The sequence below is a fragment of the Arvicanthis niloticus genome, chromosome 17 (assembly GCF_011762505.2).
Source record: "Arvicanthis niloticus isolate mArvNil1 chromosome 17, mArvNil1.pat.X, whole genome shotgun sequence".
NCBI lineage: Eukaryota > Metazoa > Chordata > Mammalia > Rodentia > Muridae > Arvicanthis > Arvicanthis niloticus.
In genome coordinates, this window is record NC_047674.1 from 43,280,156 (window position 1) to 43,295,740 (window position 15,585).

The window sequence follows — 15,585 nt, forward strand, 5'->3', positions numbered from 1 at the left end:
TAATTATCATACAGAGTTGGTGTCACTGTCAAAGGAGTTAATGAATGCAAAGTGAATTAACAAGCTTCTATTGTAGGCACTAGGGGAATGTGAGTTATTATGGTCATGACTGTAACTGACGGCCAGGCTAACTTGCTTGTAGGTTGTGATCACAGCAACTGGCAAGTAGAGTGGCATGAAACAGGTGTTCCTATACATTTGTTCATCAGTTAACCAGGCTTTTGTAACAACTCATGCAGATGTCATTATCACTAGGGCCTCCCAGTGGGACTTCAGAAAACACTACTGCTTTTGGACATTTGGGGTGAGTTTTGAAAAGACAGAAAATTAAGAGAGAGAAGGTAACAGACAATTTGATGGAAGAAGAGTGGGGAATGGGAAGGAGGGAAAGTGTCAAAATGATGCCTTAAAAATGTGAAGCTGATTTATTTGAGCTGGCAAACAAGCCATGTGGGGAATTAGGAAGAGGTGGAGAATAAGATGGAGAATAAAATACCCCAGAGCAAGATAGCTGTGGATGCATCCTACATGATAGGAGACGGGAAACACTTTCCTGGACTCAGTGAACAGAGAAAATGTTGGAAGGAAACATTCCAGTCCTTCATTTAAGAAAAAATAAATTTGGAGTTTCTAGCTGTAAGAATGAAAAAGCAACTTTTCCACCTTCAGAGAGGCACAAAAAGGACATCACAGCAATACTGGGGTGAACGTCAGCTGTTTGTCACTCGAGCTGGCAATGGGAGTGGGGAGAATGGACCTGAGAAATGAGGTGGACTGCAGTCTCATGCAATATCCAACTTTATTCAGAGCCCCAGACAATCTACACTCAGAAGGTTAAGAGGAGTCACATGTGTGAAGTGTACAACCATCAGGGCAAGCCACATGTGGCAGGGGAGCCACACTTCACACCACCGTGTTTTCCATAGAGGCATATGAAAAAGTAACAATAGCCAGTTGTAATGAATAATCTGAAGTGAGTTCACTTCTATCCACTACATCTGGGAGGGACAGGAAAACACATTCCAAGAACAATTTCTGTGTTTTTTAAAAAAAAAAAAAAAAAAAAAAACTGAGGTCACAAGAATCTTGTCTTGTTTTTAGAGTCACAAGAACCAAGAAATCCTCTCATAGGACTCACTCCTTTCTTGGACTGTGTTCTCACAATCAGTGGCTTAATGGAGTGCCCTGAAGAACTCGGGAGCTATAAAGAGGGAGTTTGAGAGGGATGGCTAAGATAAACGGTTTCTTTCTTACTTCTTTTTTTTTTGAGATTATAATATAATTACATCATTTTTCGCTTCCCCTTTGTCCCTCCAAATGTTCCGTGTAGTCCTCTTTTAAATTCATGGCCTTTCCCCCCATCAGTTGTTGCACATGTGTATATGTATGTGCGTACATATACCTAAACATATGAATGCAAACTGCTCAGTCTGTAAAATGTGGCTTATGTTTTGTTTCCATGGCTGACCATTTGCCATGAGAAAACCCAATGGTGGGAAGACTATTTCTCCTGCTCTCAATTGCCTGTGATTCTTTGTGCAGAGTTGAGACCTCCTGCTCTTTCCCCTATCCACACTGCCCTGTCTGTTGTTTTCATTCAGCTCAAGCTTAGGCAGTCATGTTAATGAGACTTTATGGGTGAAGCTTCTGACATTCTGAGAGGACACAATTTCATAGCAAACTCCCGATCCTATGGTTCTTACCGCTTTGTGCCCTCCTTCCATTTTAATTGATCGTGCTTAGTCAAGTTCTAGGAAGATGCTGATTGGCTACCTGAGAGATGTGGGCTAACCTCTACAAGTCCGTTGACATGATGGTCCTTCTAGATCAAGAAAGAGCCGAAAGTTCGGAGGCTGTGCCTCTGTCCCAGTGGGTTTGAGAAATCTTATTTTCTAGGCATTTGATCATCCTTAGGAAGGAAAATGAATATTTCCTAAGTGACTAGTTATAACTTCATCAGTATGGATGAAAGGGATGACAAAATAATTGTAATATTTATTTGCTTTTCTTCTAAGCACAAAAACATGAGACAAAAAGCAATTATATCCAAGTATCCAAGTTGCTACCAAAGTGTCAAATTGAATTCTTTTGTCCTTTTATCATATTTGAGGTAAAAGAGGCATTATGGTCTCTTGGCATATTAAATTATCATTTATTTGCAACAAATGAATACAGTCTATTTCTTTCAAGGCACTTACGCATTTACACACAGTACACAGTACAACACACAGTTTTATTTGATGGGCCCCATTAACCCTTTAATTCTCAAGGCAGGTGAATTGTTGGAAAATTACTTAGCATTAATTGAAAGTAATGGCTGAAATATTTTATTAATGCCTTTGTAAATTTTATTTTCCCAGCTCATTTTATCTATTTAAAAAAATCCCCAGCAATCCCACCAAGGAACCATTGTGGGCTCTCTCAGTAGCTGTTTATTAGTTTTCTGGCTCCCAGATGAGTAAATGAATCCCTACCAGAGGAAAGGCTTAGCTCCATAGACCCTCCCTAACATCTTTATATAAAAGGCAGAAAAGTTGTGAAATTTTGTGAAAATCCAGCAATTTTCTTTACTGCTACCCACTTTTGTTGGTTCTACTACAGGACTTCATAGTTTTGGCATAAGCACCGAGAATATTTTGAACCATCGTATAACAACTGCCTGACACGCTCAGACAGCATTTAGATGTGGCAAGAAATGTCTACTAAACATTAGGGCCTGTAACTTGAAGTGCTCAGTTATAATTAGAGCTATTGGTCTTAGAATGTAGCTCAGTTGGGAGTGTACTAGCCTAGCATGCCCAAGGCACTAGGTTCAATCCCCAGCACTGTCCAAAACAAGTGCAGTTGTGTGTATCTATATATAATTCTTGCTATAGGGTCAGAAGTTTATGTCCTATTAATCTTGGGGCCAGCCTTGGCTCAATGTGACTCCGCCCCCCCCCCCCCCCGCAAAACAACAAAACAACAAACAAACAACAAACAGAAACAAAAAAAAATGAAAAAACAAAAACCCAAATAAGTTAAGTAGTAAATCCTAAAACCTAACTGAAAATGAAAACCATGTCACAGGTATCATGTGGTTTCAAAAAGTTGTTCTTTTAGGGACGAGTTGTGGTATTTCACAGGCCAATTTGTAACTTGAATATCATTGTCATTATTTTTTTTTAAATCACAAAACACCAAAATGTCTGATTAGATTACTTGACTGAGGAGCTGAGTGTTATGCCCTACGGCTCACTGGAAACACTCAAGAATGTTGCCAGTATTATTAACGTTTTCTGATTATGCTCTTACTCAATTTTCAAGTCTAAATTCATCTTAGGTTACTGGATTTTCCTTTCAAATAATCAAAGACAATTTTAAGAAGTATACCTCTTTTTGAGAGTATTGCTGTTTTGTTTTGATGTGGTGGTACTTCAGAGAAAATCATCTCCTATCTCACGTTTTCAACTCATTGGTGGTCACTTACGAGGGATAGGCCATCAATGTAGACCACTGGTTCTTATTGGGGCTACAAGGAAAATAATTGTCTATGAATGATGTTAGAACTCTGTACAGATGTGTAGTACTAACAGTTGTAAACATTTTTTTTCTCAAATATAACTGCTGTTAGTCCTAAGACTGTTGCAGTTATTTGTCTGATTTTATATCAGTATGTTTTCCTTTTAAAAAAAAAAAAAAAGCTTTGTGGTTTTCTTTGAAAACAGATTTTTGTGACCGACTGTAGGTAAGACAGGTTGTGCTTCTCATATCAAGTGTTTCAGTGGACAATGAATGGGCGAGTCTTGGGTTTTGTGCAACTGGAGTCCAATGCATTTCACACAGAAGCATGATCTTTCAAGGCTTCCAGAGGAATACAGTAAATCCAGTCACCTGGTCCGAAGTGTTTCTCGATTGCCAGAGAAAATTAGATGTCCTTGTAAGTTTTCAGGACTGTTTTCCTAAAAATGATGGATTGTGACTTTCAGGTGATTTTTTTTCTTGACAAAACAAACATTCAAACAACAACCAAACAAAAACAAACAAAAAGATTCAACAACTTTCTTCTGTCTCTAAAAGACTAATAAGCCTCCTGAGAAGTTACCTCAATAGCTCCAGTAGGTTTTTGAGGAAGAAGTAGCTAATGTGTCAGGACCCTGTTGAACATGGCTAGACCTCATGTGGAGGGAGAGAGCTTACCATAGGGAAATGCAGTCTATAAGATACAAGTTATTTTCTCATGTCAAACCAAGGAGGAAATGGTCAAATTCTTCCTGCTTTCCAGAGTTGGGGCTGCCAACCAAACTTTGGGGGGAAACATAGCTGGAAGAAGAGGGTGCCCACGGAACGGAAAGTCTGTTACTGTCTTCCTCAGGCCTCTGGGACACAGAGAGGTTCTACCTCTGGGAAATGAGAGCTGTGAGGACACGTGAGGAGATGACTGTACACTCGAGCACCTTTCTGAAGGGAACCTCACCAAGTGTTGTCCCTCAGGGATCGGATTGTTTTGGAAGGAACTGGAGTTGGCAGCGGTAGTTCAACCCAAGGGTCACATTTTCGAATATGATTACCTGGTTTTCCCATGAGATCCCTGTCTATCTCGTCAGCAACATGGCTTCCCCTTCAAGTCTTTTCTCACTCTCTTTATCCAGCCCAGCCTTTAGCCTTTTCTGTTCCTTCTCCATTTTCTGCCTTGAATTTCTTCCGTTTCTGCAATACCTCATCACGACATATGTTTTAAATGTTAAAAAAAAAAAATCAAAAATTCTCCCTTCTATAACTTCCTCCTTCTCAGTGCACACAAATTGTCAACATCCACTATTTTCATTATTATACCATAATTTTTTCTTATGAACCCATTGATATTAAATTGGCACTCCATCTTTCTCTAGTCTCAGCTTAAAACCTGACTTGGGCCCTCATCTTATTGGATGCTTCCCTCTGCTCAATTGATTATAATGACTTTGCATTTGAAAGAAAATGTAAATGAGAAGACTTATGTGTATGTAGGGTATGACATCAGACATTTGTTCACGACTATAATATTACAAGAATGGCCAGGGGGAAATAAATTGATTTTGATAAAATAAGAAATTGGATAAAATAATAGATTGGATACAAATAGGCTCACCATTTAAGAGACCTTGCTGCTCTTTTACTGGACCAGTTTTCTGTTTCCAGCACATAGCTTCTGGGATCTGATGCCTTCTTTACAACTCTGCAGGTGCATGCAGTTGCACACACACACACACACACACACACACGCTCATACACACACATGCATGTGTGCACTCATGCTCACATGCACATGCACTTGAGCATGAATGAAATAAATCTTTTAAAACAGAGGTTAATTGAAAATGATGCAGAGATCCGCGGAACAGTGCCAGGATTTTGCAGGATCCAGCGTTGAAGAATTGTGATGGCTGTTAAGGCTGGCAGCAGAGCAGCGACTTGGTTTCTTGATATTTTTTCTTCTCTGGACTGTCTTTGAAAACAAGTCTTACTTTTCAAAATTGTGAATATTACATTAATCTCAATAGTGAATCACCTCTCTTACAGGAGCCTTTTGTCTGGTTTCCTGAATGTCAATTTCTTGGCCTTTGCAGGGTGAGGCCAGACCCCTCAGGTGTTCGTTGTGAGAGATGGCCAGCTGTTTTTCTTTCTGATGGCTAAAAATCAACTTCACCTGTCTTTGTGCCTTTCTTAAAACAAAGATCCCCCCTAGTGTGGCTTTTGAGAGTTCCCAGAATGCACACTGGTGGCAGAAGACGCCCTGATGGTGTGTGGTTAGTACTTCTGGCTTTTCAATGCTCACGTTCACATTCTCCTCCTGGTGGAGAATTTCCTCAGCGCCATCTCTTATGGGTAAAAGTCACATTCATTTGTTCACAGTGGAATCGACATCATTATGCAAATCTTTATTTAAAATGAGTTTTAAGACGGTATTTTTGAAGCTTTTCCTCTCAGAATTTATGAATGGAAATGAGATCACTTCTGAAGACTCTTTTGTAAAGCGTATTTGAAATGATTTTTTTAATCAATTGCACTCTTCCTTAAAGTGACTGAACTTTTGTCTTCTTCAATACAATTTTGTATAGATCTTTATGTCAGATAAGCTTCATTGCACATCACATTTTACAGCATTCCCATTGGATTAAGGTCACTCTGTATTTCTACTTCAGCTAATAATCTTTTGCTATCAACACTGATGTGATATTTGAAGACATTTTAACAGTGCACCTGTATCGTATACTATGGGTATTAATAGAGCGTTGAAGTCATTGCACACGCTTTGAACAAACCCTTAGCATCAAAGGGTTGCATACTTACAGGGCAGGACAGTGACTTGATTCAAATTCTGGTCTTCATAAAGTATCAACACTTGCTATTTATCATCTTTTTGTTTTATGAATCATTCCATTTGTTTATATCTCAAATGAAATCCCTCTTCCTGGTTACCCTTCCACAAGCCCCTCATCCCGCAACCTCCCTCTCTCCCTTCCATTTTCCTCTATAAGGGTGCTCCCCCACCCACTTGCCCTCTCCCGCCTCACCCCTCAGACATCCCCCTATGCTGGGGCATGACACCTTCACAGGACTAAGGGCCTCCCCTCCCACTGATGTCAGACAAAGCCATCCTGTGCTACATATGGATCTGGAGCCATGGATTCCCAACCCCCCAATACTCCTTGGTTGGTGGTTTAGTCCCTAGGAGCACTGAGTTGTCCTGCCAGCTGCCATTGTTCTTCCTATGGGGTTGCAATCCCCCTCTGCTCTTCCAGTCCTTCGACCGGCTCCCTCACAGGGTCCCTGAGCTCAGTCTGATGGTCAGTTGCTAGCATCCACATCTGCATGAGTCAGGTCCTGGCTGAACCTCACAAGTAGCCGCCACCAGGTTCCTGTCAGCCAGTACCTCTTGGCAATGGCAACAGTGTTGGGTTTGGTGTCTGCAGACAGGATGGATCCCATGATACAACCCACAGACCATATGGAGCTCAGGAGAAAGGAAGACCAGTGTGTGGATGCTTCAGTCCTGCATTGAGTGTGGAGAACAGGATTTATCATCATTTTAAACATTGTAATTCATTTGTTCATTTATACATGGGGAAGAGGGAATGTGAATGTAATTTGCCCCACAAGCTGAAGTCTGAGAGTGACTTGAGGGCAACAATTCTCTTCTACTACTGGGGTCATTCTTCTCTGCTCAGGTCAGGCTTGGTAGTCAGTGCCTGGACCCCTGGATCATCTTCCCAGGTCTAGAAATGGAAATTTATTTCTTAGACATCTAGTTCTTTTTCTAAGTTTCCTTTTCTATCAAGTAGGACTTCTCTATACCCTTGCCTAGGAAGATGAAACACATACAGTTTTGTATGTGATTGGTGTTAAACATGAAGTTTGGCTCCTGTGTAGAAAAACCAGAAGACACAAAATTTATTCTTTTCTTCACTAAAAGGTGTTTTCTTACGTGTGATTTCAAGGCATCATGTCACAAAATGTTCTTGTATAAATATTTAAAGCGGTCAAAGAGATTTTGTTCTCCTCATGGGTTGAAGAGGTGGCTTAATTGGTACAATATTTGATAGGCAAGCATGAAGACCTGATTTCTACCTCCTGAATTCACATTAAAAAAAAAAATGCTGGGCAGTTTGTGTTTATAATCTCAGTGCTGGAGGCAGTAAGGTAAGAAGATTGCGGGAGGTATCTGACTGGCCAATGTAACTGAGAATCAGTGAGAGACTGCCTCCAAAACTAGATCAGAGAGTGACTATGGAAGATACATGATACTAACCACTTGACTATATACCCCATCCCAGCACACACTTCCAGAGAGGGGAGGAATGGAGACAGAGAGAAAGAGCAGAGAGAAAGGAGGGAGATTTCCATTCACAAAATCATCTGCTGAGAAATATACCTTTTTATTAAGAAAGCGAACCATACAAAACAAAAGAGTGGTGTTAATTCGAATCAAAACGCTATTCACCATAAATTATATTTTGAAAGCATTTGTACAGAAATGTGGTATAAATCTAAAAGCTATGTTATCTATGGTGTGTTCTGAATCATGTCTTTTACCATGTTAAATTAGTTACATAAGTCTGAACACTATAGCTTTTAATTTTTATCAAATATGTGGTAGTTGACCGGCTCTTGCTATGTAATAATGAGCCAAGTAGACTAAGATCTCTACTCTTGTGCAACCTTTATTTTAAGCAGTGGGAAACACGAGGCATGAATTCTGTAGAGCTGAACAATACAGAGACTGTTTGGGAGTGTGTGAGGGTGCTCCCTGTAGAACATTGTAGAGGTGAGAAGACTTAGTGGGGTGAGAGACCTCAAAGACCAACACTTGAATGAAGTCATGAAAGGGTAAGAAGTTTAGTCATACAAGTTTGGGAGAGAGTACTCCAGACAGACGGAAAGACTGCTGCACAGATGCTAAACTGAGCATTGGAGTCAGGGCCACATGAGAGGTAGCAGTGGAGAGTGAGCTCCCAGAGTTAAGAGACGCTGGAGGAAGACATCTGAAAGACTCTGCATTTTATCATGAAAAGGCTGGGAAGCCACGTAGAATTGTAGATAGCGGTGTCTTTTCTGATTTATTTTTCATAAGATTCACTTGGCTGCTGGGCTGAGAATAAACTCAAAGACCAGAATAAGGCTAAAGACTGAGGAATCCACCGGAAATCCATGGTGAGAGTCAGGGAGACCGCTCCACGTGGACAGGTGCTTGCTTTTAAGCCTGGTGACCTAAGTTAGATGTTCAGGACCCACCCTCGTGGTAGAAGGAGAGGACCAACTCCAATAAGTTTTCCTGTGTCCTCCAGATGAACACCATGTGCTCAGAATGAAACTAAAACAATGTCTATAGAGGGGAGATGAGACACGGTCTCAAAACAGACTGTAGACCTGTTTTGGAAATGTAGTTGGTATGGTAGATTAGATACAGGGTGGGGGGAAAAGATGAGCCAAGTGCAGTGCTTGGACCTAACAGCTATGGATAGATTTTTACTCCCAATTGAGACAGAGATACCCACTGGGAAATCAGATTTGGGGAATGAAGGTCCACTTGGGAGATGTTGCTGTCTAGCAGTCTGTAAGGTGTTCAGTGCTAGAGAGGCAATTACATGTATGACCGGGGTTAAGAAGACACACTGTCCTGGAGATAGGAAATTTGCATATATTTTATGTAATTAGTGGTAAATGACGTGATTGAAAACAGCTTGAAATATTTTGAGGGTAAGACAGAAACCAGTCCAGTACAAATGCCCGTCAGATTGCCTTTTGATGGCCATCAAATCAGAAGACTGTGTGAAGTATTTCGTTTTCTCATCCTTAGGTTATATAACTATTCTTATGCCTTAAAAGTGAATATGGGTAACACCTGGGAGGCTGGCAGATGCACGTGCTGGCATATGCATGGCCTATGCTGTTTAACTGCAGTTGTGTCCACTAATGATAAGGAATCCATGGGATGAAAAACAAACATATCAACAACTATAGTCTATTAGCAACAGCTTAGAGCCTGGGGAGTAGCTGCCTCATGTTAGCTATGAAACATCAAATAACTTAAAGTTTAAATTTGGATATGAAGTTTTATAAAGTAGTGATGGTGTATTTATGTAGAAGCCCTGCTAGAGGGGAGTGATGGCTAACATCCAAATGAAAAGTCCCTAAGAGGGGCAGGGGGAGGGGGAGATAATAGGAGGGAAAGAGGGGGGAGGAAGAGATTATGTAAATTGTGTTTCTTGAAGGCATTCAGAATTTTTAATTCACATAGGCTAGTATCTGGAACCACATTCACTTCCTGTTTGGAGAGCTGAAAGCACTTCTGTAGTCTCATCCCAGGCTTGTGGCAATGTGAATTTCGCTCCCCTGTGTATGTGCATGGACCAGGAGAAGTGGTTGAGTGGGCAGTTGGCAGCCATTCACTGAATTGATTGCAAGCATTCAAAAACCCAGCAGAGCCATGGGCGGGGTCAGGGGGGAGCAGTCCCTGAGGTGGCTTCAGAATGCCTCATTTGCATAAATCTTCAGTGATGCCTGAGAGATAGGAGAGATTGCTTACAGGCAAGAACAAGACTGTAAGAGTCCAGCTCTGACTTTTCATCCAGTAATTGAAGACATCACAAAGGATTAGAGGTCAAAGGTCTTGAACTCTTGATCAGACTGTAAAGGTCCCTGGAAGTGAACATCATGCAGGATTGGTGCTCTTTCAATATAGTGGAAGTGAATACTGGAGAGACCTTTAACACACTGAAATACCATTGTGTTTCTTAAAGTAGGAAGGGATCTTATCATTATAATGTATCTACTACTAGATAGGGAATAATGTAAATTTCTTGAGCTAACAAATTCTGTACATTAGAACTGTCAAAAATAGTAAGATTGTAACTCTCCAAACAGAGATACATTTCTGAGATACATTTCAATTAATATTGTAAAGGAATGTTAATCTTTATAGGCTAACAAACTTCTTCTGAATATAGAATATTTCTTTCTTCTGTTATGGGTAGCCCACCAGAGATGAGAATCACTCAAACACAGTTTATTGAAAGTCTTCATTGCAGCCAGCTGAGAATACATCCAAATGTTCAGGGACCTAGGTATAGCCTGTGGTGTCTAGAGCATAGGACTTTTGAAGGCAAAAAAACCCACATCTGGTATCTCACTGGCAGCTGCAGAGGACTTTGCAGAAGCAAGCACTTTAACAGAAGCTAAGGTAAGAAGTTAGCTGGAAGGAGTTTCCACATAAACAGACAGTTTAACAGAAGCTAAGATAAGTTAGCTAGGATTTCCTAACCTTGGGTTCCTAGAATAGAGTTTGATAATTTTTTGTGGGATTAACCATCAAGGAGATCAAATTCTAATTAAGCCTAAAATGGCGCCAGCAAGAATCCAAGAGGGAGGAGCCTCTGTACTCTCTTGCCTTGTCACTTTTTTTTTTTTTTTTTTTGGTTTTAGAAGATTTTTTTTTGTTTGAAGGAATTCAGATTAGGGATATTTATTATTCTGACTAAGAATCACTTTAAACTGGATGAATAACTAGCAATCTAAAGCTTATGTTTCTTCCCTCAAAACTCAGATTCTGTAGCTACCTATAGCCAGTGAAAGAACAAAAGTTCTCTGGATAAAGATCAGTGTGGGGATGTGGTGTTGTCTTGTTTTTTTTTTTTGTTGTTGTTTGTTTGTTTGTTTTTAGAATTAGGTCTGAATCAAGCTTTTTTAGTCATACAGGGCTCTAATCCCTCCCACTGAGAAAGTTGAGACAGGTTTGAGGCCTGGGTTACAGAGTAAGTTCAAGACTAGCTTGGGCAAGTTAGTGAAAAGCAGGGCTGGGCCTACAGCACTAGTAGAATGCTTGCCTAGATCCACTCTCCAATATCAGTCATAAACAGGGAAATAAATTAAAATGTGTATATCTATATTTAAATTAATACTAAGAGTTCTGTAATTTGAAGAGCAGTGTACGTATTTCTTATGATTTAAGATTCAAAGTTCAGAAAACCAGATCAAGGTTTTTGTGGTTGTTGTTAGTAAGTTTGTGTAGCAAGTGCAAGTGGAAGAAATATGTCAACTGGTACGTTTATAAAATGAAACCACAGTATCTTATGATTAGATAAAAGCTTTCTTCCACAGACATGGCTTAGTAGTTACAAAAAAAAAGTTTGGCTTATCTGCAATTCTTAGAAAATTGTCATTTCAAAGAATAAGAAAATATTTATGTGGTAGATTTCCTTCCTAGCTTTGTACAAATACTTGATCCTTTAGAGAGGAGAAAGGAGAATTTTGATTTTCAAATTCTTGAAAAATTTTCCAACTCGGTGGTATTTTCAGAAGCCAGCCCATGTAGATCAAACAGGCTGCGTATGCTATTTTGGGCTGAGTGAGAATTGTCAACACTTTTTTTTTCCAGTGCTTTGAAATTTAAGTTATTGGGCATTACACCTTGTAAAAGTGAGACTGAAGTTCCAAGCATGAGAAATCCTCCTGGGTGGCTTCGAACAGCTGCCTTCCTGCAAGTTGTCTTAGTACTGATACATGAGTAACTCCTTCAGCATGAGGCCCATCTATTGGGCATCAGCAACACCAGACTTAGCCTTTATCCCAGGAGGAAGGTACAGAGAGTTTGAAATGGCTCCTTTTCCTCCCTCTTCTCTCCTTATGATTACATAGTGATTTCCGAGTGTACTTGCTGGTGGAGTGAGCACTGTGTGTCTGCCGTGTATGCACATTTCTGTGCCTGTGTCTGTGTCTACCTGTATGATTTCTTTCAGAAGTGGAGAATTTTGCCATGCAGCCTTTCCTCTGACAAAACAGTTTTATTACCATTGTCTCACTAGAGATCTTCTAGAATAACATGATTGGCCTTAATTTGGAGCAATGTAACCAAATCTCCAAGAAAGTTCTTAAGAGCCAGGCTCATGCTTATAGGCCGTAGATACTCAGGGCATTTACATCCAGCAAAGTCTATAATGTCCAGCCTCTGTAGTATAAACCAAGCCTCTCCATTTAGAGCTGTATTTGCTTTAAAGCTTTCAGACGTTTATGAGTCATTCAAGTAGAGTCTAATGGAGATGTTTTCTAATTTTGGCCAATGGATACCTTTGGTACTCTAAGCCCCATTAAGACTTAAGCAAGATTACCAACTCCTGTTCCCCTTTGGAGCTCCGATGCCTTGTCTACCTTCTGCATTTGCTTTATCATGAAGGGCTTAAAAGAAAGATATTTTTAAGAATTATTACTCATGTACACATAACACACTTCCCATGTGAACCTGTCCTTCATCTCTTTCTCCTCCTCAGCTTGAAGAGAATTTATAATATGGGGGAATATCTAGAGCCTCTCAGATCACTTTCAGCATAAGCAGGGAGACCTGTGTGGTAGTTAGTGATGGGCAGTAAAAGTCTGTATCATTTAGTGAGACAGCCAAAGCCACAGAAAATTCTGCTGGATTTTTAACTTATCAACACAGCAGCAGTTCCTATTTTTAAGCTCTCAGATGTCTTCACATGGTGAGACCAAGGCTTTCAATAGCTTTTCTGCTATGGGAAAAGCTGCTGACAATCATTTTACTGATGTTAAAAGGAAAATCAAATATTGAGGCCAGCATAAAATTTATGTGGGTATAGTTGAGCCTGTGGAAACCCAAGTCAAAGAATTCTAACATCCAGGGCCTTTTCAGGCCCAAGGTTAATGGGCTTGACAAGACTTGCCTTTAGATTGTGTTTTCAGTACGGTGTTTAATTTCCAGATATGCTCTACCCTTTTATAATTAATAGTGCGTTATGCTGTCTATCATGCGCCCCAGGTGTGTTGTCAGGGACATGGCGAAGCCTGCTGCCTGCAAAACACCAAGAAATGCTGAAAGCCAGCCCCATCAACCACCACTGTAAGTACGGCATTGGTCTTATTGACTGAAAATGTCACCTCTTACCCAGATCATTGGTTACTGATTTATTAATCACTTTGCATGTGGGAGTAGATATACTAGTGTCTCTATTGTGTGTGTGATGAAAAGCTACTACTAGTCAGTTAGTTAAAATTACCTGCAAACAGGAGCTCTGGAGTAAGTGTCTTTGTTAAGTGATGTTTCTTTTACCATATTGCGGGAAGGGGACTAGAGGAGAGGGAGATATTTTTACAGTATCATCAACTCTGAGGTTTTTTTTTTTTTTAAAGTTACTATTATTATCATTAGTTTGGGGATGCATAAGACCTGGATCGTTAGACTCTCAGAAGTGAGGAATCAATAATCAATATACAGATGGGTACCAAGCAGAGGCTAGAGGATCAGGTAATCTATCTCCTAACCCTCATACTATAATGTTTAAAGGCAATGAACAATCTTAAGAGATTAGATTCCTGTGTATTTTTTTTTTACATGAAATTGGATTGTCTACCTAGTTTCATATTTATTTTTGCATTCTTAGGGGTAGATAAAAGGATAATTAAATGTGACCACCCAAAGGGTAATATCAAGGGTGGAGAAGACATTGAATATATAAACTGTTAGTTTCCCATTTGGCATTTAAGGAGATTAAATGCTGTTAGAATTCTGCACTCCACAGAGGATGCAGTCAATCTTCAGAATATAAGCGTTCTCCTAGTGAGAAAAGATGAAATTTTTCTTAAAATGCATAATCAGCAGCGACTTCCTTAGCAGAAGCATTACTGTGAACCACTCACTACTGGGAAATGTCTCTTTCCAAAGTTTACAGGAAAAACCTTTGAAGAAATGTGTCTTTAGATGAATTTTCTTAACATCTCTTCAGCTACCAGAAAAAAAATGTGTTTATGCAAAGCCAAAATTAAGCGATGAAGCAGTAAAAGAAAAAGCTCTGAAGAGAAAATTAAAATTTTCTGACTAGCCAATTTCCATGGCAAGTTTTTATTAGCAGTGATCAAAATTAAACAAAAATTAATGTTTTCTTAGGGCAATATAAATCTTTTATGGGCATTGCATAAGCTATCACACTCTACAGAATTTTTAATCCCTTTACATCTTGCCTAATCAAAATCCACATTTAAAATTGGATTTCGTGTCTTTGATATTATTTCTCCTTGCTGCTGTCTCCTAAGGTTTGGCCATTGAAATGCCTATGTTTACACAAGAACAAAGGGTTGTAAATATTTTAAGCCTTAATATATAATATTTTATAACAACATTTAGGATACTTAATTGCTGTATTAAAGATTTGGTCTCAAAAATAGACTTGAATAATAATTTCTGCGTAACCAGTATTTTCTAAGGAACAAATCTGATTTGTCGGTAGTAAAAATGATTTATAATTACTTTGATAAATATAAAAATTTATAAAAATACCCTAAGTGGTTATACCACATACTTCCTTTATGTATTACTATTCATGTATATTATACAGTATTTTATTTCTTATTTTGATATGGGAATTTCACTGCTTTTCAGGCTTGTCTAAAAATCCAAAGCTTAATCTATCCTCCTGTCTCAGCTTCCCCAGTAGAGGAAGAGGCATGTGTCACCATGTATGGGCTTTTTAAAAAAATAAAATCTCTTATTGTATGGAGCATTTGCTTATGACAGAATTAGTCTTGATAATTCCCAGAGAACTTCTGATCTACTCTAAGTGTCTCCTGTCTTAAAATTAACATTGATTTATAATATTTCACCCCTTCCCACTGAAAATAGCTTTATTTTACTTTACATGTGTAATTTCCGGTGTACATGTTCCTATTTGCACATGTATGTGCGGATGTGTACAGATATTTAAGTGCATACTTGTGAAGCTCAGGAGTTTGATGTCAGATGTCTTTGACTAGTGCTCTCTGCCTTATCTTTCTGTCTCTTTGTGGTGTGTGTGTGTGTGTTTAAGTTTATGTGTGCACGTATGTGTGCGTTTATGTGTGTGTGTGTGCACATGCAGATGCCAGGGGATATATTGGTGTTTCCTGACCTATTTCAGCTTTATTCACTTGACACTAGGTGTCTCACAAAACAAGGTGCCAGGTTGACAAGTCAGAAAATCCCAGTCATCCTCCTATCTCTCTCTGCTTTGGAGCTGGTGTTACATGGTGGCCATGCCATGCATTCTTACGTAGGTGCTAGGGATCTGAATCACGTTTTCA

General features: G+C 39.4%; 1 protein-coding gene across 37 annotated transcripts in view; it reads left to right on the plus strand.

Annotated features, from left to right (window-relative positions):
• Rims1 (regulating synaptic membrane exocytosis 1) overlaps positions 1-15,585 on the plus strand; it is a 468,064-nt gene that overhangs the window by 67,744 nt on the left and 384,735 nt on the right. For 30 of the 37 annotated variants that reach the window (XM_076915149.1, XM_076915147.1, XM_076915179.1 and 27 more), the window contains exon 2: positions 13,292-13,372. The exons of the other annotated variants lie outside the window; for them this stretch is intronic. In XM_076915149.1, coding sequence (XP_076771264.1) covers positions 13,292-13,372 — 81 coding nt within the window. The remainder of the gene's footprint in view (positions 1-13,291; positions 13,373-15,585) is intronic. 37 annotated transcript variants of the gene reach the window in all.